Genomic DNA, 25,854 nt, shown 5'->3' on the forward strand with positions numbered 1-25,854 from the left:
GATCGATTACTTACTCCTGAACATAGATCCTCAGCCCCAGCCAGGTGAGTGGGTTCCTCTTCATCTCCTCAGGTGCCCCCACCTGTTCTCCTTCTGTTCACACCTCACCAGCCAGCCGGCCTGCTCATGCCTCCTTCCTCCTTTCCCTCCTATTGTTGATACAACCCCTGTGGAACCCCAAACTCCCAAAACACCTTTGTACTTATTCACACACTGTTATGTCTTTCAATATCCCTAAAAAACCATGTGTTACAAATGCCATATGACTTCAGCTAAACTGTCAGTCCCTGGAGGGCAGGCAATGTATCTTTTTAATCTCTGTATCTCTCCTTCTACTAGTCCTTTCACAATGCTTTACATACAATACTCTCAAGAAATATATAACCGGGTTAAACTCAATTTTTAAATACTGTTGGAAAATAACCTCAAACTTTAATGCCACCAAGTCAGTGGAAACTATTCCAGAGTTTGAATAAAGTACTCCAGGGATCTAAAACCTTGAATCTGGGACATGTAGGCTCCCCAGTAAGAAAATCATTCTTGTTCCTGGGGTGGAGGCCAGGAAGGAGGAGCTGCCTGTCACCTCACCCCTACAGCTTTTGTGTTTTTTAAAATTACTGTAGTGGTGTGGTCACAATCATAAGAAGATCTTGTTTTCAGACTTATGGCATACTTTCCCTCCTTTCTGAATGTAACCGATGCCAACAAACATTTGTTTTTCCTGAGTGAACATAGTCCCAATATCTAAGTTGCTTCATTTTTATGTATAAATTCCTGCAGTGCTACCTGTTTGTTGAAATGCTAGATACACAGGCAGTAAGTAGAATCCTTTAAGAGGAAATGCATTTAAATCCTCTTCTCCCCCCATCCCCTCCCTCAAAATTAAGAATGCTGCTATCCTATCCTTTAAGGAAGAAGTCAGAATTTCTAAAATGAGGAGGTAGAAAGGAAACCAGAATTCTGTTCTGTCAGGCTCCACACAGCATGACAAATCTCTCCTTAAAATCTGCCTTCTGGCCGGGTGCAGTGACTCACGCCTGTAATTCCAGCACTTTGGGAGGCCACAGTGGGTGGATAACTTGAGGTCAGGTGTTCGAGACCACTCTGACCAACATGGTGAAACCTCGTCTCTACAAAATAAATAAATAAATAAATAAATAAATAATAAAAAATAAAAAATTAGCTGAGTGTGGCGACGCGCCTGTAGTCCCAACTACTTAGGAGACTGAGGCAGGAGAATCACTTGAACCCGGGAGGCAGAGATTGCAGTAAGCAGAGATCGCGCCACTGCACTCCAAACTGGGCGACAGAGCCAGGCTGGGTCTCAAAAAAAAAAAAAAAAAAAAAAAAAAAAAAAATCTGCCTTCTCTCTCTTCAACTGTCTAAATCCCAACACTGCAGACAGCGGTGACCCCAAGTCCCAAAATGACGATGCTATTGCAGGGTAACAAACAGGTTTTCTGTCAGGCCTGATGGTGAACCAGCAGCGACTGCAGGCTGACAGTCTCTCACATAAGCATGTCCTAGTAGGGCTTGTTAAATTTCACTTCTAGCCCCAAACCAGGAAGTGCTGTTTAAGATGAGCCCAAGACAAAAGCAATCTAGCTTCAGAAACAAAACTCGCCAGACTCTAGAAAGACCATAAGAGTTTAATAAGGGTTTAAATTTGGGACTGTTCTCCGCTTGGCATTGGAACCTATGGTCTCCTCCCCATAAAAGTTTATTAAAATTCGAAACTGCCAAAAAACAAAGTAAAATCATATACGACCTATACAGGCGCGTGCACGCACTTACACACACACACACACACGAACACACACACACACACACACACACACACACAGACTAATTTGTTTTTATGATCCGCTTCCTTATCTAGACTGTCCAGGCTTGGGCCAGATTTGAGTTGGTAAACTCTCACAGCTAAAGCAGAGAAGAATGTAGAAAGAGTATCTACTTCTCCGGATTATTGGGAGGAGGGTCGAAGCGTAGACTGGCCACGCCCGGGTCCCGCTCTCTCGTTGCACAACTGCTAGATAGATCTGGGCATCGAAGGAGGAACGATGTAACCTCCAACCCCTTCTTTCTGACCAACCGGAACCCGAGCAGTGCTGGGACCGGGGAGGGTCACCGGGTGAGGACCGGGGCGGTGGGTGTTAAGTTACAGGGCAGGAGCCCGGGTCCCTCCACGGGCAGGAAGGGGAGGGCCCATCGGGGCTAGGGGAACCCCGGCGCAGACCTGGGGTGGGGTCGGAAAAGCTGCCTCACCGCGCGCTCCCGGGCCCTCCGCTTCCTCCCTCCCTCCCTCCCTGGCAGGACTCCCCGCCCGGCCTCCCCGCCACTCTCCGCGGCGCATTCCCGGAGGCAGCGCCCGCAGCGGCCTCGCCATGTCCCAGCCCGGCCAGAAGCCCGCCGCCTCCCCGCGTCCCCGGCGCGCAGCCGCCGCCCGCCGCACCCAGGAGGTGAGTGGCGCTCCTGTCGGCGCCGCGGGGCTGGGCGACGGGGGACCGGGTCCCGGAGCTGTGGCCGCCCTCCCTGGGCGTTGCCAGCCTGGCCGGTCTGCCGCCCCCGGCGCCCCTGCGGGGCAGGGAGAGGGCTCGGGGCTCGGCCGCTGTGCGGCAGGTGGCTGGAGGTGTCTGCGGTTCCCCGGCCGGGTCCAGTGCGCTGGGCGTGGCGTTGGCCGGGTAGAGTGTAGTGGGGGCGCGTGGAGAAAAGTTGGCTGGTGAGACGTGGGTGAACGGGGAATGAGGTTCACTCAGGACCCCCGAGTGAGTGCCTTGGTTTCACTGGACAGCGGGATCTAGTTTTCCGCGCTAAGGCCGGGCCGCAGGGCGTGGCTGCCTGGAGACGCAGAGCCTCTTCCCTAACCAGGCAGGAGCCAAATCGGGCGGGCGGGGAGGGGCGGGGTCTGCGCCGGGCTCCACCCCCAGGGTTCTGCCCACCTGGCAGCCGCGGGATGTGCCGAGTTCAGTGCCAGCCAGGTCCCGGCCAGGCAGAGTGCGAGCCCGGCGCCTCCAACACAGCACCCCGCGCCCTCGCTGGGTCCCCCGCCGTGCGGATCGGAGTTAGCCGGTTGTTGCCATGGCATTCGCCAGCTGGTGGTACAAGACGGTAAATAGGAGCGGTTGTGCCTGGGCAAGACTGGGAAGGGAGTGTGTTGGAAGGGAATGTGTTTGCTTTGCCCTTCTGGGCGTGCGGATGAAGCGTTGTCCGGGGTTTGGCGTGGAAGGGGTGCGGCCCGGGTGCGAACCGGATGCGACCTCCTCACAGACCTTCAGGTTAGGCTCCGGGAGAGGCTGGGGACTCACCCTCTTGTGGTATGTGTGAGCGCGCTCGAGCGTGAGCAGCGCATGCACCTTTCTCGCCCCTGTGTCAAGCACTGTGCTCTGCTGGCGCTCACAAGTGGGATGGAACTGGAATTGTTGCTGGAGGAATTCTGTCTAGAAGGTGGATTCCTGAATGAACTCGGACGCAGCTCGCAAGAGCTTAGATCTAGGGTTCGTTTTTAACCCTTAAGCAAAGGAAAGGTAGATGCAATGTGAGGCAGGGAGAAAATCCCAAACACCAAGGGTTAGAAGCAACTGAGATCTAAGACCAAGACCCTTGGAGAGAGCGGTGGAGGGGTTGGGGAGAGAAAGCGAGAAAGAGAGAGGGAGGGAGGGAGAGAGAGCGCGCACAAATGCGAACTGCTCTGCACTTTATTACTTTGGATGAGGGACAAGAACGTTCCATTTGTTTGGTGCATTGAATGTCTGTCCTACCAATTAGGTGTGATATCCAGTCTAGCTGGCACTTCTAGTGTTTTGGAACCAGGAAGCATGATTTAACATTAGACTGCTTTCCAAAAACAACAAAAACCAAAAAACAAAACCACACACAGTTTTGTTGACAGTGAGAGCCAAAATGTTTATGTCTCATGGATTTATGGTGAGAATTAAAAAATTAGTTAGGTATGTCTTTTTCTTAGCATGTGGTATTGGAAAAAGCAAAGATGTTGGAAACAGACACACTTTAGAGCTAGAAACCCTGTATAAGAATCAAGAAAGAAACTGTTACTTATCAGACAATGGACATTTATTGATCATCTACTATGTGCCAGGCAGAATTATATCCCAAAAGTAGTGGTTTTTTTAGATTATTTTTTACTCTCCCTTTCTATATATATAGTATATATGTATAGTGTGTGTATGTGTGTATATTTATAGGATATATATATATATATATGCACACACACACACACACACTGTACAGGGTCTCTCTCACTATGTTGCCCAGGCTGGTCTAAAACTCCTGGTCTCAAGCAATCCTCCCACCTCAGCCTCCCAAAATGCTGGGATTACAGACATGAGCCACTGCACCAGGCCTACAATTTCTTTTTAAAGCCTCCATGTACACTGTGGAGAACAAAGAGTTTTTCTTAAATGAAAATAAGTCAACCTTTTCCATCTGCTTTCACATCTGTAAAATAGAAATCATATGCACTACATAAGTATTGGTGAGGACTAATTAGATTCAAAAATCAAGATACAATATACATATACTTTTAAGAATTGGGAATTCCAATTTCCCTTGAGATATTTCTTCTTGAGTGTTTTCCAGTACATTTTCTGGACTTTTACATGTAGCATTTTATTGATGTGGTAAGAGCAAACGTTTACTTTGAGTCATTATTGGCCTAAGGTTCTTATCAAAATGCACCATGTACATTATCTGCAAATATGGATAGGGATAGTTCAGAGTTGACATCAGACTTCTCCTTCCAGACTCATGATTCTCTAAAGGAAACTCTGCTGGATTACTTGGATGAAAGTAGTTTAAATCTATGTTTTTAACCCTGTTTTGTTTAGTCATGGTCTGATGTTTTTGCTAAAACCTCTCTTAGAATCCAATTTTGGTACTATCATGAAAACCTTTTGCTAGCCCTCCTAGAACCAGCTACATGCCTGTGATCAAGCTATAACTTTTCCCAAACCAGTGCTATTCAATGGAAATATAATATGAACCACATCTGCAATTTCAGATTTCCAAGGAGCCACTTTAACAACAACAACATCGCAACAAAAAGCAGGTGAAATTTGTGCTAATCGATATATTTTACTTAACCTATTATATCCCACATATTATTATTTCATCATGTAATCAATGTATAAGCCATTGAGATATGTTACATTCTTTTTTATGTTAATTCTTCAAAATCCAGTGTATATTTACACTAACATATCTCAATTCACACTTGCCACATTTCAAGAGTGTTCAGTAGCCACAAGTGGCCAGGGGCTATAGTAATGGACAGTATAGCGCTAGACCATGGACTCCTAAACTTTCTTTTTTTCCTTTGGTGATAGGTGGGTGGTCACAGACAATTTTGAGAATCAAATGGCATTTATGGACTGCTTTCCCTTGCAACAAAATACGTACAAACGTACACAAAATGCAGTTTCCAATATAGCTTCAGGGAGTTCAGAGATTTCCAAAAGACCACCCATAAATCCCCCAAAGGTCCATGGAGCCAGTTTATAACATATATTTATATATACACACACATATATGCATACACACATACACACAAGCATATGCAATCCAATGTACATATATGTGCATACTTATATATAATACACACATGCATGTATAATACATATATAGATAACTAGATTTATGTGTGTATATATCTACAGATATAAATACAGATATCTGTATATACACATGCATGTATAATACATATATAGACAGATTTATATGTGTATGTATCTACAGATATAAACACAAAAGTCTGTATATACACAGATATCTCATAATACTTCAGATAAATCCTATAATTAAAATATCTTTGTGGAATCCTTAAATACTGAAAAGGTTGTAAATGATCTAACTTTCAAGATTTTGGCAGAATAAAATGAAATAATTAAAAGAATGTCTAAGATGCATTTGTTTAACAGCATGCCACCTATAAAACTAGTCAGTGAAACATTACAATGTGTATTTCCACACTGAATGCCATCAATTCTATTGACTTTATCTTCTGAAGAATTATGTGGTTGTAGTAAACACACACACACACAACTTTGAAAAGCTAAATTTGAAGAACATCTTATGAGCCATGTAACGATCAAGCATGAACGAAGGTTAATTTGGCCCACACCAGTAATCACATTCCTGAATCATAAGTTGATTCTATTAGGCTATGTTAATTAAAGGTGTTTCTTAGCCTAATTAGATCCATAGACCTAGTGACAGCATGATCAAGGAGCCCAGTCATTTGGGAGGCCCCGTCATTGCAACCAGCCTGGGAAGGGTGTTGCAAGCCTCCCATGGCAGGACAGATCACTTGCTCACAGTGAATTTTAGAACTAAGGAAGGCAAATAACAGGGCCTGCAAAAAGGGCTCAGACTTTAGGGTAATGGAAGCACAGAGGTCAAATACAGCCTTTCTCTTTCAGCTGACAGTCTTTGAATTAGTTTGCTCCCCATTTTGTATACGCCTTTAAAACTAAGAGTAGCATCTGATAATATTTTTCTTTAAAATCAGTTTTGGCACTTCCCAGAAAGTTAATTATATTCTACAAGTGCCTTTTAAAGAATGCTATAGCCTTCTGGGGGTGGGAACAGTGGCTGGTCATGTGAGATTCCACATGGATAGGTGGGTAATTAGTTCTGACCAGATTGTCTCAGCAGATACAAGACTACTCTAAGTAGTCCATCATTTTTCCCCCTTGAGGTATTTTAAAGATGAAAATCATATTAACAGATACTAAAGTTCTGTTCTTTAAGTTGTCTCATTTTCCTTTCATGAAAACATACCCAGAAAGCTTTACAGCCGCCATAAAGGGGGAAAAAGTATATCAGATGTCTTCCAGTTAAGAAAAATGCAAGAACAGCTCCATCCAATAAACACTGTTTATGTAAGTTATCTCCTCAAATGGACAAGTCAGTTAACTCAGGAAGAAAAAGGTCTAAAGTTATAGTTTTCTAAAAATGTATGGAATTTGTTTTGATTGTAAAAAACTCATAGAACATAAGAATAAATTTGGTAAAGCTCAAAGATGTTCACAGTTGTTTATTGTCCACCTGCTGTGTGTCAGTTTTGTGCAGAGTGCAGTGGACACACAAAAAAATCGTGCAGTGCTCTGTGCCTGGCCTCCCCTTGCATGTCTCATAGATAAAACTACAAGTTCATTCTCATGACGACTGCTGTGGCAACAAAGTAACTATTTAAGTTCTCATGATACCCCCTTTGACTTAGGGAAAACTCATCAAGCCTTACTTCAGGTGAATCCCAGGAGCTAATCTATGACAGGCAGTAGATGCCACCTCTGAAAACTGGACACATAGGGCCTGTACCTTTATGGTGGCATCTTGTCATGTCCGCTAAAATCTTAAAATGTTAGGAAAAAAACGAACACTTGGGGTTCAATGAAACATAGGGATTTCAGAATTATAGCTATGCAGTTAATCCTTAATACATATTAAGCATTAGTACACAAAATAAGAGAAGAGTATAATGAGGCCAGGGGCGGTGGCTCACGCCTGTAATCCCAGCACTTTGGGAGGCTGAGGCGGGTGGATCGCAAGGCCAGTAGTTCAAGACCAGCCTGACCAAGATGATGAAACCCCATCCCTACTAAAAATATAAAAAATTAGCCGGGTGTGGTGGCAGGCACCTGTAATCCCAGCGACTTGGGAGGCTGAGGCAGAAGAATGGCGTGAACCTGGGAGGCGGAGTTTACAGTGAGCCCAGATCGCGCCACTGCACTCCAGCCTGGGTGACAGAGCAAGACTTCATCTCAAAAAATAAATAAATAAATAAATAAATAAATAAATAAATAAATAAATACAAGAGTATAATGACCTCTTCGTATACCAATCATTGGTGTCAATAATTGTCAACATTGTGCCAATCTTGTTTTATCTGTTAACTGTCACAGCTGCCAGCACAAGCACACACACACACACACTTTTTCAACATATTTTAAAGTATGGGAATTGCAAATACAAGTTTCATCCTTGTAACCAAATTGCTGTAGTTTGTTGGGAAAGTGAATTCTTTAACCCCCATGTAGTTTATCTCCTTGAGTGTAATATGAAGATGTGAGAATAATATATAATACACAGTCATGAGATAGACAAAGTACTAAACAAAAGCTTTATCAGATGAACCTGATAAGGTTCCTTTGTACTTTAGGGAAAGTAAAATACTAAATTCTTCTGTTCTAATGTTTACAGCCTTAGGAAATGAAATCCTCAAACCTTTAGTCACTGGCTTCTAATTCACCACAGTTAGATTGCTGCCAGGGAAAAAGAAGGGAGTGGAATAATTTTAACTGTATTCTTAAAATTAACAAGGCAATGAGCCAGGCTCCTCACTAATGTCAACTCTTTTCATAAATTTGCCAGCCCCTGGGATAGATACTATTAGCCCTATGTTACAAGAAGAAACTGAAAAATTAAATTATCTGCCCAAGGTCATGGTCACATAGCCTTACAAATCTGTGCTCTTTCTGCCCTATTAGAGTCTATTGCAGTCAACTAACAGAGGGCAATGACTCTGAGTATTTAAAACAAAGGGAATGAAACATAGGGGAATTGCTTACCTAGGCAACAAAAAAGGCTGGGAAGCCATCAAGGGAGGGTGAGGCAACCCAGAGATTAGAAATTGCAGGAAGCTGCTACCACCCCTAGTCTAGAGGGACACAGGGAGGACAAGGGTTACCTTGTGGAAGCTGGAACCACAGCTGACCCATCCTGCAGGAGGTGCTACCAGAGGAGGGGGTGGAGCAAAGGGAATACCACCCACCCACCACCTCTAGTCTCCTGGCAGTGCCTGCTGTTGGCTAAACCCAACTTGAGGCCATCCATCAGGAGAATTGCAGCCAGCAAAGTTCCACTGCAATTTGAACACAGCAGAAGTGGAACAAGGAATCCACCTGGGGGACACTCCTAGGATCTGCACCCAGGGAGACGGTTATGAAGCAAAACCAGCTTTACAGAAGCTTTGGTCCTTCTGCTTGTTTGCTGAATAATTTTGCTTTGGCAAGTAGAATACATATACAAATATATCGTAAGGTATTTTTGTGGGAAATACCAATTTGCACATCATCTCTTAATTTTTCAAGCTACCTTCTTGGCCTCTTTCTCTTTTGTCTAGTTTACTGATCTGAAAAGAGCAAAAGTACTTCTCAGGGAATGTTTATGGGCTTGTGGAAACATGGTCTTTCAATCAAGAATTATTTGTTATGGTCCTACCACACATCTAGGAACAAAAGGATGTAATTTACCCTGTGATTAGGAAGGCAAGATGTATGGGTTTATAAAGTAATCAGTAAGCAATAGAGTGTACAATAGAGTGCTAATTTGTTTGCTTTACTGAGAAAATAGAGATTAATATGCAAATATGAAAACACAATGCTCCATTAATAGGGCAAAGCTCAGAATTAGACAGGAAACACTGGTGTGAACATAGGGCACTGTGCAACTTCACTGAGCAATCCGAGTTTACCCAGGAGGAGCCCAGAGCCGCCCCAGTCTGCCTGACCCTAGGAACCTCCCCATGGGTGCCGACTCAGTGGGATGGTTTGAGGAGCAGAAACTTCCACTTCCTATCATGGTGCCCACAAATCTTCCCCTAAAACCAGTGGTTCTCAATCCTGATTGTATATTGGAATCAGCTGGGGAACTTTAGAAAAATGTACCCATGGCCAGGCCGCATTCTATTCAAACTAAATCTAAATCCCTATGCCCTGACACAAATGTTTCTAAAAGCTTCCCAGGTGCCTGTGACAGGCACTGAAGGATGGGACCTACTGCTAACCTGAAGGCTTTGTGATCCTCGGGAGCCCCTGGTACAAGCCTTTCTCCATGTGTGTGACGGTAGAGAGCTGAGTTCCATGAGCTTCGAGAGTCCAGAGGCACCAAGATAACCTTTTATTGCTCCATGAGTTTTCCACAGCTGTCCCTGGACATGCAAATACTATTGCAATGAAATTCTCACCAAATCGAAGAAGGAAAATTTTTAAGTTTTCAAATAAGTCACCCACCAAGGCATATGATACAATATGTTTTAGTATATTCACAGGGTGGTCACAACCATCAGCACAATTTTACTTCAGAATGTTTTCCTTTCCTCCTAAAAGAAGCCTCATACTTTTAAAAAAAACTAATAATAAAGCAAAGGCATTTCAGAAGCACACTAGCATTTCATAGTCTTTTCACAGCTGGACTTAATGCTGGCAAGGGCTGCTTTTCTGTCCTCTTGCTTCTTTTATATGTGAAGAAGTTTCTTTGATTTTTTTTTTTTCCTTTTTTTGTGATGGAGTTTTGCTCTTGTTACCCAGGCTGGAGTGCAATGGTGCGATCTCAGCTCACTGCAACCTCCACCTCCTGGGTTCAAGTAATTCTCCTGCCTCAGTCTCTCGAGTAGCTGGGACTACAGGTGCGCACCATCATGCCCCTTAATTTAATTTTTGTATTTTTAGTAGACATGGGATTTCACCATATTGGCCAGGCTGGTCTCGGACTCCTGATTTCCTGATCTGCCCACCTTGGCCTTCCAAAGTGTTGGGATTACAGGCGTGAGTCACTGCGCCTGGCCTACTTTCTTTGATTTTTATCTTATTTTGTGTGACATGTTCCCTCGGCTGTCTGTGTCTCTGTGTGTATCTGGGTAATAACAGGGCAGGTGCCTAAATGCGGCAGAGTTGAACCTCGCCCTGGCAGAAGCCCTTAGCTGGGTGAGAGCTCAGGCTCTGAGCCTTATTGCAGTTAGCTCTTATTGACTTTTTTCAGATTTATGGGTTTGCAATGGCAGATTTTAAATGTATAGAAGCTGTCACCTAGAATGAGGACAAACGACAGTTGTACTTGCCAACTACGTGATAAAAATGAGGATGAAAACAGTTTGAAAAATTATTCCTTCTTGAGTTAAGACAGCAAAGCCCTAGATCTGATTTTTTTTCCCTGGCTCTGAGCTTCTGGAGCACATACCCCCTTCATCTTAGCCCCCATCTAGTCTCCTGTCTTCTAGGGCCTTGTCCTTCCAATGAAATTCTTTTCTACGGCATCCTGTCCTGCTCCTCCTATCTTTGGCCTCCTCTCTAGCTGCCAATACAGGACAGAATTCATAAGTATTGTGTGTTCTGTTCATTTATAAAACAAATTTTAGAATAGGAAGGTTTTGTGTTTTGTTATTTTTCGCGCCTTTTGTTTTGTTCTCATTTCAGATCACTGGCATGCTCTAAAGACTTTTTTGATGAAAATCCTAAGATCCTAGTTAGCTTTCAACTAGATCCAAAGTAGCCTAGTCTCTGGCCCACGTAATCCTGAGTGGTATCACCATGGAGAACATTGCTGTTCAGATCTTCAGTTTCTTTATTCATGAACCAAGGCGACAGTGGCTACTCCCTAGAGCTGCTGTGGGGAGCAAAGGAGACCACATAGGAGATGCCTGGCACTGGGCCTAGCACAGAGTAGATGCTTAGGAGGTGTTAGTTTCTATTGTCTAATTAGTTTTGTGGTTCAGTTCTCTTTCCCCAGCTGTCACTCCTTCCCTGTTCCCTGCTCATCTCACTCTCCTCAACCCAGCAGTTACATGTAGTAGTGGTCAGCAGAGTTTTCTCTCTTCGCTGTTTAGACTCCTGCAGATTCCTGAGCCGGATCAAATTCGACATATGTCATTCCCAAATATTTCATTCCGTCTTCTCAGTTATGTGAAAAGTACTCAATTATTTCATGAATCTCTCTCAGAGAAAAGATACAATTGACTTTACATCATTAACAGACTGCTGAATATTGAATAATATTCAAGAAATGATCAGGGCAGTGGTTAATTGATAAACTTGTTATTTACTGGAAATTCTTGTTAATTGTCTTAGGGTGATAATAGTATTGGGTATATACCAATACCGTTTGGGAAAATGTTCTCAAATTTAAGGAGATGCGTGGTGAAAAGTTTAGGGTTAAAAGTTCAGGATCTCTGTAATTTACTTTCCAATACAGGTATATAAAAACATGTAGCGCCCTCTTGTTCCCTCTCTCTCTCTCTCTCTCTCTCTCTCTGTGTGTGTGTGTGTGTGTGTGTGTGTGTGTGTCTGTATGTATGCCTGTGTGTGTATGCAAACAGCAAAATGTGGCAACAATGTTAATCGTTGTTGAAATCTGAATGGGGGGAATATGTGCATTCATTGTATTATTCTTTCAACTTTTCTGTCTGTTGGAAATTTTTCATGATAAATAGCTGGGCTTAAAATAGGAACTGGGCCAGGAGCGGTGGCTCACACCTGTAATCCCAACACTTTGGGAGGCCGAGGCAGGTGAATCACCTGACGTCAGGAGTTCGAGACCAGCCTGACCAACAGAGATGGGCGAAACCCCATCTCTACTAAAAATATAAAAATTAGCCAGATATGGTGGTGCATGCCTGTAATCCCAGCTACTTGGGAGGTTGAGGCACGAGAATAGCTCGAGCTCAGAAGGTGGATGTTGCAGTGGGCCGAGATCGCACCACTGCTCTCCAGCCTGGGTAACAGAGTGAGACTCAGTCTCAAAAAAGAAAAGAAAAGAAAAGAAAAAAAAACTGGAAAAATATAATTCATGAAGTTCTAAAAAAATTGGCCTTTTATTATAAGTGATTTTTATTTATGTCATTATACTTTTGTGTATTTTAAAATAGCTTTCTATTGTGAGCAACTTTTTCTTTTGAAGTCAAAAAATAACAATGCTTATAGTACATAATTTTAAAGTTGTTATTTTAAGTTACTATTTTAAGGGAGAAAAGGCTGTACATGCATTTACTGTGGGGTAATAAATTATGATATATATTTGCCACATGAGCAGAAAGCAGAGTGAGATCCTGCGGAGAGCATGGAACCTTGTACCAGACAAGAGCAAGTCACCTTTTAAAGTTTTTTCGTTTGTAAAATCTCTTGACAAGTAAATGAGGCACTCAAAATAGTAAACACCCAATAAAACAGTGGCTATTATTGTTATTACTTATATTATGTAATCTGAAAAAATATGAATTACAGATTATGAATGTGGTATCATGGTTCTAAAATTGCCAGTTCTGGAGGGAGACAGATTTAGTAATCTCTGTCTTTGTAGAATGAGTTTTTTAGAGATGTTTAAAGAAAACTTTTAGGCAAATTTAACAGAGCTTATTTGAGCAAAGGATGATTTATGAATTGGGCAGTACTGAAAATGAAAAGTGGTTCAGAGAGCTCAGTACACTCCAGCAGCAAGAGCAGCAAGCTTTTATAGCTGCATGTGGAAGCAAAGCGAAGAAATTACTTGATTGGCTACAACTAGGCATTTGCCTTATTTAGGTATGGCCTGATGAGAGGTTTGTAGTTATACAACCAGTCAGCTGGTTGGCTGGTTATGATTGGCTGAGGCTCATTTTTGTTTTGTTTTAAGCCATTTACAAGAAATGCCTTCAAGTTAAGTTTCAGTGTGCTTAGTAAGGTATCTGAGGACAGAGACTACCTCAGGCTAATGGCCCCCTTATTTACTTTAACAGAGATAAGTAATATTTCCCCCTCAAGTCTGGCTTTTACAAATTTTTTCTCACCAATTATTCTAATATTTATCAATTGCCATATAGCCATGATATCTAAGTGGGCTTTAAAATGGTTCATTTTTAAAAGATTCATTTAATTATTCAAGACTGATTGCCCTCAGCTATGTATAAACAAACCCTTGACTAGGATGTATAGGAAAAAGAAGCCCTGTAGAGGGTTTCACCAAGCTATTGCACCCTGGCTGCTTTTCAGTGGGATTCCAATCACTAATCTATGAGAGTGTTTCTTCTGGGTAAGAATTGTACATTCATGAATGTGCCTTATGGCCAGTTGTTCATACAAAACACTATTAAGAAAGGAGTTCAGCCACAGGTTCTGGTATTCCTTGGCAATTTTTAGTAGCATATCTGTTGATATGATTAAAGAAAACATTATCTCACTCATAGGTGGCAACTGAACAATGAGATCACTTGGACTCGGGAAGGGGAACATCACACACCGGGGCCTATCATGGGGAGTGGGGAGGGGGGAGGGATTGCATTGGGAGTTATACCTGATGTAAATGACGAGTTGATGGGTGCTGACGAGTTGATGGGTGCAGCACACCAACATGGCACAAGTATACATATGTAACAAACTTGCACGTTGTGCACATGTACCCTAGAACTTAAAGTATAATAATAATAAATTAAAAAAAAAAAGAAAACATTATCTAATTCCATTTAGCATGTTCTAATGGCAAACAACAGATTTTAGTCAGAAAGGCTGTTTTGTGACCTTTTCCCATTTACCAGTTATGTTTCCATGTAAACACCATCAAATCACTATTATTCTTAGTTTTCTCATTTATAAAACAACATGAGCTTCTTTTTTTGTATCAAATAAGACTATATGGAAGTGCCTTGTATATAATAATATACATTGTTATTATTATCATTCTTCTTAATTCAAATAATTTCACTGACCTACATATCCAGGTTATTATTCTGCTTTAGGGAACATAATAGCATCTTATATTTTGATTCAATTGAGGGTGATTAGGATTGAATCCAATGGTAAGCTTTTGTTTTTTCATATTTGGCTCCCTTTTCCCACTTTCTTGAACATCCCACAGTGTGACAGAAATGAAATAATTGTTTGTAACCCCTATTCAGGAACATATAACTATTTTTTCATTTCTCAAACAATTTCAGTGAAGTTTGGCTTATTTTACCTTATCGCCAAAACAAATGAATATGTAAGCTACTTGAAGCTTTTATGCCCCACGTAAAAATATTTTCATTAGGGAGAGTTTGATCAATGGGTATAAAGACAGTTAGTTACGAGGAATAAGATCTGTTGTTCTATTGCACAGTAGGGTGACTATAGTTAACAGTAATGTATTATATGCTTCAAAATAACTAGGATTTTGAATGCCTCACCACAAAGAAATGATGAATATTTGAGGTGATAGATTTAGTAATTACCCTGATTTGATCATTACCCAATGTACATTCAAAACATCACCTTGTACCCCATAAATATGTACCATTGTTATGTGTTAATTAAAAATAAAATAACACTTTTAAAAATTGCATTTATCCTCGGTGTCCTAGTAAGAAAAATAATTCTGTTTATAGACATAACGAAATCTTAAAGCCATAATACATAGAAGAAGTTGCAGGTATGGTCTTTGTCCTTCAGGTTTTATCTTTCTGCATTGGTGAATATGCGGAAGAACTCTAGGGAATTCCCTTGGAGGACTCCTGAGTCCCTGCTGAACTGAGCCTTAAGTATGGCTTCAGATGAAACATGGTTCTTAGAGATCTCATCTCCTTGATGAATGAGATGTCTACCATGCTGAAAACTTGAGCTTAAAATTCGTGAGGCATTTTTTAGGAGATAAGATGCCGCCTTGGCATCATAATCAGCTCTGCATCTAGTTAATTACAGACTGACCTTCTGGATCCCAAATGAATGTCTGTAGCATCCCTTGATTTTTGAAAGCCACCTACATTGGTGTGAATTACCAGCATTCTCAGAGGAAGATTAAAGTGGTCTTTTTGTTAAAAAAAAAAAAAAAAAAAAGGGTATGCATTTAGCCTTTGGGGATTAAAGTTACTATCACCTGTGTCATCTTCCTTTATTAAGCATTATTTTTTACTTTTTTATAGCATGTCAGTGAAAAAACCAGTGAATCGCCTTCCAAACCAGGAGAAAAGAAAGGATCAGATGAGGTAATTTCCACAATACTGGGCTTTCATTTTCTCTTGCTTTTAAACTGTGAAATATGCCTTGAAATATTAAATAATGATGTAGTGAAGAGCTTCTGCTTTGCTTAATATTGGGAAATTTTGATTTAACCAAGTTTTGATTCAAGAATATAGAGAGAAATCACTAAAAATCAATTAAAAAAGTTGTTCCTGGGAATAGAGCTTGTATGAATACTTTCCTTTTAGTAATAGAACTATTACTAAAGGTACTATTGCTTAGGGTGTTTTCCCTATAGGAATTGGTGAATCCAAATTGTTTTGTTGATGAACATGTCAAGTGTAGAAGGGAAAACACATGCTGTAGTAGAAAGAAAAATCTTTTTTTTTTTTTTGTAACATAAGCCATGCAAGGAGGACAGGGAAAGCCAGATTAACCAGTCCTTCAGATTCATAAACAAAAGGAAGAGATAACTATTTAATTTGCATAGATTCTATGGAAAACTAGTAAAACCAAATCTCCCCACTTTGAGATGGGTTTTCTTTGAGGCTGTTTCCTCTTTCACTGAATGACATACCATTCTTTGCACTGTTAAGAATGACCTACTTCTCTACGGAAGAGTCATGTGAAATTTCTGCCCTTCCAAAGGGTACAAGATTTGCCTTCCTTTACCTGCTTTTTGTGTGTTAAATCTTAATATAACTGGATAATATATTCATCTTTATCGAGTAGAAATTGAGTCGTTTCTAACTTGTAAACGTCATATAGCCAGGTTCTAAAAGGTATATGGAAATCTAGAAAACATCAAGTGATCATTTGATTTTTCTCTATATTATCAACTTTAATCAGGTGTTTTTCTGAAATTTAGTTCTTCTTTCTGCTTATTTTCTGCAGTTTCAAAATAGTCAATATGTAAGGAGGCTGTTATGGCTAGAACCTGCTATGCATTCTGTACTAAAGTTTATGCCTACATTTTCTACCATTGTTTTCATTACCAGTACCCATGAAAATGTAATTTAGATTGTTTCTTACCAAACAAGTTTTTAGTGAATTTTTTATAGCCATGAAAGGCAAATGATTCTTTAAAAATAGAAAGTAGAAGTAAACATATTAAGATTTCATCCTGTTTCCTGGTTAAATTAATAAAAGATACATTTCCATTTAAAAAAAAAAAACATACAATTTTTTCCTTTTCCCAGCATGTAAATCTACCACCTAGTGTCAGACGGGTGGGGTGGCTCACACCTGTAATCCCAGCACTTTGGGAGGCCGAGGTGGGCAGATCATGAGGTCAGGAGTTCAAGACCAGTCTGGCCAACATAGTGAAACCCCGTCTTTACTAAAAATACGGAAAATTAGCCGGGCGTGGTGGTGTGCGCCTGTAATTCCAGCTACTCGGGAGGCTGAGGCAGGAGAATCGCGTGAACCTGGGAGGCAGAGGTTGCAGTGAGCCGAAATCGCGCCACTGCACTCCGGCTGGGTGATAGAACGAGACTCCGTCTAAAAAAAAAAAAAGAGGAAAAGAAAAGAAAAGAAAAGAAAATCTACCTAGTGTCATTTAACTCATTTATCAACCCTACCCTTTAAATATATTTTCTGATAGGTTATCTATCAAATTAATATTGAGCAAATATTGAACACTTCCTGATTGAAAACCATAGTGTTCCTTTATTCTCCAGACCAGTAAATAATGTTTTTGGATGTTACTCTCTATTAATGTTAATCAAGGTTATTTGCCCAAAAAGGAAGTTTTCTTTTCCAATATGGCCAAGTGGATACAAAGCCAATACTAATTTGGTCATTCTTGCCAATTGTAACTTGGAAACTTAATATTACAGCTTGGATATACAGGATGTACCGGCATTATTGGTATGTAACAAGTGATGGCACATAGTTAACTCTTTAATGTCTGGATTATACTGTCTGTCATCTCCATATTTATAAAAGGTTTAGAAAGGAAAACACTGTTAAGAAGCCCAGTTATAAGAGGTAGACTTGACTTTGATTTAAAACATTGAAAGGCTGAACTTCCACTTTAATGAAGGAACAGGGAATTTTTCTTCTCCTTATTGGCATAGCAATTCTGACATTGTTTTATTATACTTCTGGTAAATTCACATTCATGACTCCTGCCCTTGTGCCAGAGCCTGGACATAATCAGTGTTTTGACTCTGTCCCAACCAGCAGAAGCAAAAAGGGGATAGAGACTTTGCTCTGTCCCCATAGCTTAAATCATGACTTTAGACAAAATAAATTTAACAGAATTTGTTAGAGCAAAGAATGATTTGTGAATTGGGCAGCGCTCAAAACTGGAAGAGGTTCCTAGAGCTCTTCTCTCTCCTTAAATTCTGCCCGTATGTATTTGTTAAGGTGGCCAAGCATGAGGGTGGGTATACTTGGTAGTCAGGGTATGTTTCCAAAATGGTCTGCCTCAAAGGTCCTCATTCTTTATGTTATGCGCAAATAAGTCATTGATGAGATACTGTGTCCTGGAGACAGTTCGAGGAAACTGTCCCACTTTAGGCATTATGTTAGCCTTGATGTTCACAACTATAAAACCATGAGCAATCTGAATTTGTTATCTGTCCTGCCTACCATCCACAGTTTATTGCCATCCCCTTTTCTTCTCAAAATTACCAGAGAAAGACTTCCTGAAACTAATTATTTCTTCCAAATATTTTCTTACCTACTGCTCTGTTGACCAAAACGTGAGATTAAGAAGCTTAGTTTGGATTTTAGTAATCCATTTTCAAACTGGCATGTACCTGACATGTTAAATAACTTACCGTCCCCAAGCATATGCAAATATACTGCCTAGTCCTCTGAGGACAAATCAGGGTCTTTGAAACAAAATCAGTTTGAAAATTTGCTTTCTATGTTAGGGGTACTTCTTCACAGTTTTTTCTTCTCTTTTTATTATTCTGCTGCATTTCAATTAGAGATGCCAGAAAAGGGCACAGAGGAGGACTTTGGGAGGATATAACCAGAAGAAAAAATTGATGAGGGTTAGGTGAGAACCACCACTATATTGCAGTATGTAAAAATACATGGAGGGCCAGGTGCATTGGCTCGCGCCTGTAATCCCAGCACTTTGGGATGCTGAGGCGGGCGGATCACAAGGTCAGGGAATCGAGACCATCCTTGCTAACCTGGTAAAACCCTGTCTCTACTAAAAACACCAAAAAAAAAAAATTTTGCCAGGCATGGTGGCATGCACCCATAGTCCCCGCTACTTGGGAGGCTGAGGCAGGAGAATCGCTTGAACCTGGGAGGTTGAGGTTACAGTGAGCCGAGATTGTGTCACTACACTCCAGCCTGGGCGACAGAGCAAGACTGTCTCAAACAAACAAACAAACAAAACAAAACAGACATGGAGATGAATGTAGCCATGTGAATTTCAGAGCTCTTTCTCCCTTGCTATTTGTCAATAGTTGTTTTTCTTCGGAATATTACCCCAACACAACCTTTAAGTGATCCTAAGATACCTGCAGCAATTTTATTTTTATTTTTATTTTTTTGAGATGGGGTCTTACTCTGTCGCCCATGCTGGAGTGCAGTAGCGTGATCATGGCTCCCTGCAGCTTCGACCTCCCCGGGCTCAAGTAATCTTCCCACCTCCCAAAGTGCTAGGATTACAGGTGTGAGCCACCACGCCCAGCTACCTACAGCAATTTTAATAGAAGGTTGAAACTAGTATATCATTTGTCATGCTGCATTTGAAGTACAAATACTTGAGGACAGGGTAAGGTAAGTGTCTGAGAATTTATTTATGTTTGCTTGTTTATACCAATTGTTACGAAGTTTTCAATTTTTTCTCAGATGGAGATGAATTATAGGGCCAAAAGTTGAATGGACTAACAAACCAAAGATAAAGTAACCAGAGAGGAGGAAAAAGGAAAATGAAAACACTTACCATCAGCAACTTTAAATACAGTAGAACAAATAAGTCTTTCCAAACCTGCAATCAAATCTATTTAAAGGATGTAACTGACACATCTGGCCACACTGGGGGATTGTGAATCTTTTGGCAACATATTTCAGTAAAGTCCTGGGGAATGGAATTTAAAGTATAAAACGGGCATGATCTCAGAGAGCCAATTTTAAAAGCTTCAAATTTAACAATGGATTTATTTTTATGAGTAAAGGAAAGAAGACACGAAAGAGAATGCAAATTCTGCCTTGAAGGAAAAGATGTTTGTTACATTTTCCTTACTCTAATGGCATTGGTGGCCTGCTTTTCCTCAATATTTACCTTTCTTCCTTCTAAAATGCACGAATTCAATGTTGAATGACTCAAACATTTTTTAAACTTTTTTCTTTTAATAAAGTTAGACTTTTTTTCATCACAAAAGTAATACATACTTGTGAAAAACAATATTACCCTGAGTCTTACCACTTAGTTAACTAACTACTGCTCTAAAATTGTGTGTATATTCTTAAATTATCATGATGTCATGTATTTATAATTATTATATATGCCAATTTTAGTACTTTTTAATGATTGCGCAGCTAAAATATAATTATTGAAAAACATTTAGAAAGTACCAGAGAATTTAAAGAAAATAAACACCCTTGGCCAGGTGTGGTGGCTCACGCCTGTAATCCCAGCACTTTGGGAGGCTGAGGCAGGCAGATCAGCAGGTCAGGAGTTCGAAACCAGCCTGGCCAATATGGTGAAACCCTGACTCTACTAAAAATGCAAAAATTAGCCGCGCATGGTGGTGGGCACCTGTAGTCCCAGCTATTTGGGAGGCTAAGGCAGGAGAATTGCTTGAACCTGGGAGGCAGAGGTTGCAGTGAGCTGAGATTGCACCACTGCACTCCAGCCTGGGCAACAGAGCGAGACTCTGTGTCAAAAAAAAAGAAAAATAGAAAATAAACACCCTCATCTAGGATTCCAGCACCTAAAGAGATGGGCACGATATACATCTTGGTGTATTTTCCTGCATCTTTTTTCTGTGTATGCATATTTTGTTTAGTGAAATGCTGCATATCTTGATTTTTAAGCAGAAATAGCAAAGGAACATCATTATAGTCTGAAAATGGTAAATCATGTGCTTTGTGATGGATAAATCTTTTCCAATTAAAAAAAGACCCACCAGTGTGTGTGGCATTTAAGTATATAGAAAACCATTATTCAAGTACCTTGGCATTCAATATGGCATTTAATAGTAATTGTTTTGTGCTCTGTTTTTGAAAGGGGGAGAAATTTACTTCTTATTCAAGAAGTAATTTGTGACAGTGTTCCCACAAGTGATTTAGCTGTCATTAGCAAGTTCTAGAAGAGTACTGCAGCAAACATTATTTTAACATCATTTTATGTGTCATGACAAGAGAGTTCATATTAATTGCAGGGAGTTGATTGTGGCTGCACAAGCTCATGTCTTAGTGCCAAGAAAAGCTAAGCTGAAAAGCTTCACCGAGGCAGTCATGCCTGGCTCACCAGGAGATCCAGCCCCAAGTGGCCACCAGAGGCTCGCACTGGGTGTCTGACTTGGGAGGCTAAACTGACTCTGGGAAGTTACAAGTTTCTTTTCAACTGTGGTTTCCCCGTTTTTTCATTTGAAATTTTCATTTATTGTTTCATTGATTATTTTCTAAGATCATTTTTTCAGGGAGGGAGCACAATGATGATTTTCTGAGTGTGCGTGAATGTAAGCATGTTTTCTCGTTGGCGACACACAAGGAAGTCAATCAATACAAAATTGTACAACATTCTCGGGTCACAGTTTCGTTCCTCAAAATTCTGTATCTATTGCTTCATGGTTTTCTGGCTTTTTGTGCTACAGAGATGTCTGAGGCAGCCTACTTTTGACTTACTTTTTAGGAAGCTTATTTTTCTCACCTTGGTGCAAGATTTTTTTTCTTTTGTTTTTACAATTTAAAAATACTGCCAGGATGTGCCTGTATATTAATATGTGTTTTTCTATATGAATTTGTCTTGGAATGTCTGTTATTTAGTTATTTCTTTAATTATTGCTCTTATTTCAGTTTCCCTTGTTTCTTCTTAAACATACATATTCAATAGTTCCTCTTTATCAACTGTTTCACTTTTCATGATTTCAGTTATCCACGGTATAATACAATGAGATATTTTGAGAGAGAGAGAGAGAGACCCCATCTACATAACTTTTATTACAGTATATTGCTATAGTTGTTATATTTTAGTATTAGTTATTGTTATTAATCTCTTACTGTGCCTATTTTAGAAATTAAACTTTATTATAGGTATATATGTATAGGAAAAACCATAGTGAGTACAGGGCTCAGTACTATTTGCAGTCTCAGGCATCCACTGGGGAATCTTTGAATATATCCCCTGCAGATAAGAGAGACTACTGTAATTCTGACATTAACATTCACTGATCATCTGCCTCACAATTTTCTTTTGTTGACATCTACCTTTGCACTCTGGAAGAGTTTCTGAAGTTTGCCCGCCACATATTTTATTTCTAAATTCTGCTCTTTGAAACTTCTAATACAGATTTAAATTTTGGTTTTGGGTTTTGGTTTCTTTGTGCCCCCTTCTTATCCTCTTTTATCTCTTTGTCTCACTCCATTATCTTTCCATCTCAATCTGTAGCTCTTTACTCCATTTCATGAAGGTAATACCATCTTGTTTCCTATCAAGGATGCACACTTGTGTCTGAATTTTCTTCTTAACCTGTATCATCTTATGAGATCTGTCTTTTTCAGTCTTCAGGGTAATGGTGCCCTCTGCCTTTCTCTCTGATGGTTTTGAGAGGCAAAATTTATTTCTGGTGACTCATTTTTTTTTTTGACTTATTTTTAAGGAGAGCTTGACCTACTCCTAGAGTTTGTCCGCTGTGATGAGCACGTTGTTCTTAGCCCTGCTTTCTGTTCATGTCCATGCTAACTAAATCTCCTCAGGTCTATAGCTGTTGGGCAGGTGAATATGCACAATGCTGGTAAAATCCCCACTACCTAGTGGACTTTCATTCATTACAGAACATCCACTGTATGAAATGAGATGCAGGGAAGAACTCCATTCTCCATTAGCATGGACTGCTAATGGGGCTCTTTTTACCTCCATCCCCAAGAAGGCCACTTTGTACTTAGGACAACTACTCCCCCAGGTACAGCATTCCTACTGCCACACCCTGCGCACAACCCATCCTCCCACGCCCTGCCCACTCTACTGAACCCACCAGATTTCTAGTTAGTTGGTTTCCATAATTTGGAACCTTTGACTTGGGTTAGAAAGAGAGGCACTAATGGGGAATAAAGATAGGTTGCCTCATGAGGAGGACTCCTACCAAAGAGGTTTGACTGCTAGGTTTTCTAGATGTCTACATTTGTGTGAAGTCTGAGCATTCAGGAGAGAAGGGGGTCTTTCAGGGATGTAAGCTTGCTCGTTTCAGATGCATGACACAAGTGGTTCACCCATTGTGTTTTTCAATATAATTCCATTGGCTTGATTAGGATGGAGATTCTGCCTAGATTTTTGGCATTTGGTGGGCTTCCTTTAGTGTTTAGTTAAGTTCTGCTCTCTTCTATGAGAAAATGAAAAAACAGAAACTTCTAGAGAGAATATTTTATACTAGGAATTCTTGGAATTGGCTCATAATGACAGTGTTCAGCTTTTTGAATCAAGCTCCTCTATTCTAGTTTGCTTTGAGTGCAACCTGTGAAATGGCTTCTCACTTTAAACTCTGTTCTGCGTATCATTCAGCCCCTCAGGAGTTTTAACAGAGGGGCAGGAGGATTATTAGTAAGAGATGATTAATCATCACAGGGCATTTGCATCACCTCTTTTGTGGGATTTCTCTGTGTGGTCCTGGTACATTTGTCTTTCTCTGTAAGTCATCATGAAATAATGTTTGTCACTGCTTGTTTTCCTATGAGCAAAACTTACTTACATAGATATTAGAATTATTTTCCTATGTGGAATGTGTCAGATAGGTTTTCATGAGCACTGGGTGAATTTAAGTTCAAAGCTACAATTAAAACTCCAGGCATTATATAGACATTAAAGCAATCTGTTTATCCTAAGATACAAATTCAGTTTGAATTCTGAGAGAAATTTAGAAAATTTACAAAATTCAGGACAAAAACTCTGTGCCATTCTGAGACCACAGTGAGAGCATCTTCTTTCTCATCTGCTGTGAAAGCTTTGAAGAGCCACACTCACAGCTCAGTTAACCTGCTATTGATCTGTGGTTTCTGTGGAAGCAGCATATGATACTTTCTGAGTGTAGGGTTTAGAGTCCAGTGCCTGGATTTAATTCCCAGCTTTGCTAATTCCTAGCCCTGTGTCTTTAGGCAGGTTACTTTGCCTCACTAAGGGCACATTCCTTATCTATAAAATGAGGATAATAATAGTTTTTACATAAGAGTCAATGTGAAGAACAATGAGACCATCCATGTGTAGTGTCTAGAACAGTTCCTGGGACATAGGAGGTGCTCTTTAAATCTTAGCTCCTGTTATTGTTATTATTATTATTGGCATTACTTTATTATTATTATTATTATTAGGTCAGTAAAGAGAACTTGTTTGGCAATAAAGGTGAGTCTCGTCTTGATGTCTACCTAGGGGATGGGGCAGGGCTCAAATTCTTTGGTTGATTATATATCACAGCACCTTCCCATTGAAAAATGAGGGAAGTTTGATAGTTTATTAACTTCAGTAGCACTTTTGTTATAAAACCAACTACATGCAACAGGAAGAAACATATGCCAATAGCTAGAACTAAAGACCTCTGCATCACTATCTTTTTTTTTTTCAGATAGAGTCTCACTTTATAGCCCAGGCTGGAGTGCAGTGACGCAATCTTGGCTCACTGCAAACTCTGCCTCCTGGGTTCAAGCAATTCTCCTGCCTTACCCTCCCAAGTAGCTGGGACTATAGGTGCATGCCACCATGCCCAGCTAATTTTTTAAAAAATATTTTTAGTAGAGACAAGGTTTCGCCATGTTACCCAGGATAGTCCTGAACTCCTGACCTCAGGTGATCTGTCCGCCTCAGACTCCCAAAGTGCTGGGATTACAGGTGTAAGCCACCATGCGAGACCCTATGCATCACTATTCAATGAGCTGTTTTATCAGAACCTAAGGATGTATTTTTTAAAAAGAATATGAAAATAATGTGCCTTTAAATTAAGAATCTGTGATATATAAAATGTATCATTGGATAGTAAATGGTATTAAAAAAAAACTGAGCACTTTGCCTCTATGAGAGAATATATAAATATACCAACATTATAGCATACAACAATAATATACCCTTCATTATCTTATTTCAGATTTATGAGCTGAACCTATCTAAGATCTTAGGTCCCATCAAATTGTCTCTGAAAAGATTATACTTTATTGCATTTGGAATCAGAATAAAATACTAACAAAATATTGACGGAATTGAATGGATATTCAAGTTCACTTCAGCACATCATAAGCACTGGAAACCTCATGGACAGATGGATTAAATATTATTCCAGAAATATCATGTTTACAGTTAATTTTTTTATTCTTTAGACTTTCTTAGCTTCTCAAAAATATTGGGATGACTGGTTCAAAAGGGACAATAACCTGAAATTATACCCATAGCAAGATACCTGTCTTATCTAAGGACTGAATATGTATGATTCTTATTGTAATATCAATATTATTTTTCCATATGACACAATACATAATGGCTTGTGCATTAAAAAATAGTTCATTTGTGAAAGCAAAACCTCATGGCAAATTGACCTCACAAAGTCTTTTATTTTCAAGTATCATCATTACAGAATGCTTAGTAAATGTGTAGAACATTGTATTAGTACCAGAACAAATTTAAAACTCTCTGTTTCTCATTTTTCAGGATATGACATGAGATAATGCAGTGATTATCAACTTTTTATGTGCCTAAGAATCACCTGGGGATGGTATGAGAAATTCGGACTCCTAGGCTCCATCTCCAGAGACTGATATAGATCTAAGGTGTGACCAAGGAATCAGTATTTTTGCCAGTCACTCCACGTGATTCTTCTCTTATGCCAGTGGTGTTTTGAGCACATTTTGAGTAACACTGAAATAATTCTTGTGGAGTGCATAGCATGGTGCCTAGCACACATAAATATTTCTTTCTTTATTTCTTTTTTTTTTTCTTTTTTCTTTTTTTTTTCTTTTTAAAATGACCCCTCTTTTTCCCCCGACC

The 25,854-nt window shown here is 40.1% G+C and overlaps 1 protein-coding gene across 12 annotated transcripts in view; it reads left to right on the forward strand.

The window, feature by feature from the left end:
* The first annotated feature begins 2,023 nt into the window (after window positions 1–2,023).
* Window positions 2,024–25,854, forward strand: part of CAST (calpastatin) — a 112,275-nt gene continuing 88,444 nt past the window's right edge. For 4 of the 12 annotated variants that reach the window (XM_045394847.2, XM_065546503.1, XM_005557418.4 and 1 more), the window contains exons 1-2: window positions 2,253–2,462; window positions 15,662–15,724. In XM_045394847.2, coding sequence (XP_045250782.2) covers window positions 2,388–2,462; window positions 15,662–15,724 — 138 coding nt within the window. In that variant the 5' untranslated portion in view covers window positions 2,253–2,387. Of the gene's footprint in view, window positions 2,135–2,252; window positions 2,463–2,969; window positions 3,112–15,661; window positions 15,725–25,854 lie in introns of those variants that run through there. The other 8 variants (XM_005557415.4, XM_073993895.1, XM_045394858.2 and 5 more) reach the window with 4 other exon arrangements.

Source organism: Macaca fascicularis, chromosome 6, assembly GCF_037993035.2.
Source record: "Macaca fascicularis isolate 582-1 chromosome 6, T2T-MFA8v1.1".
Classification (NCBI taxonomy): Eukaryota; Metazoa; Chordata; class Mammalia; order Primates; family Cercopithecidae; genus Macaca; species Macaca fascicularis.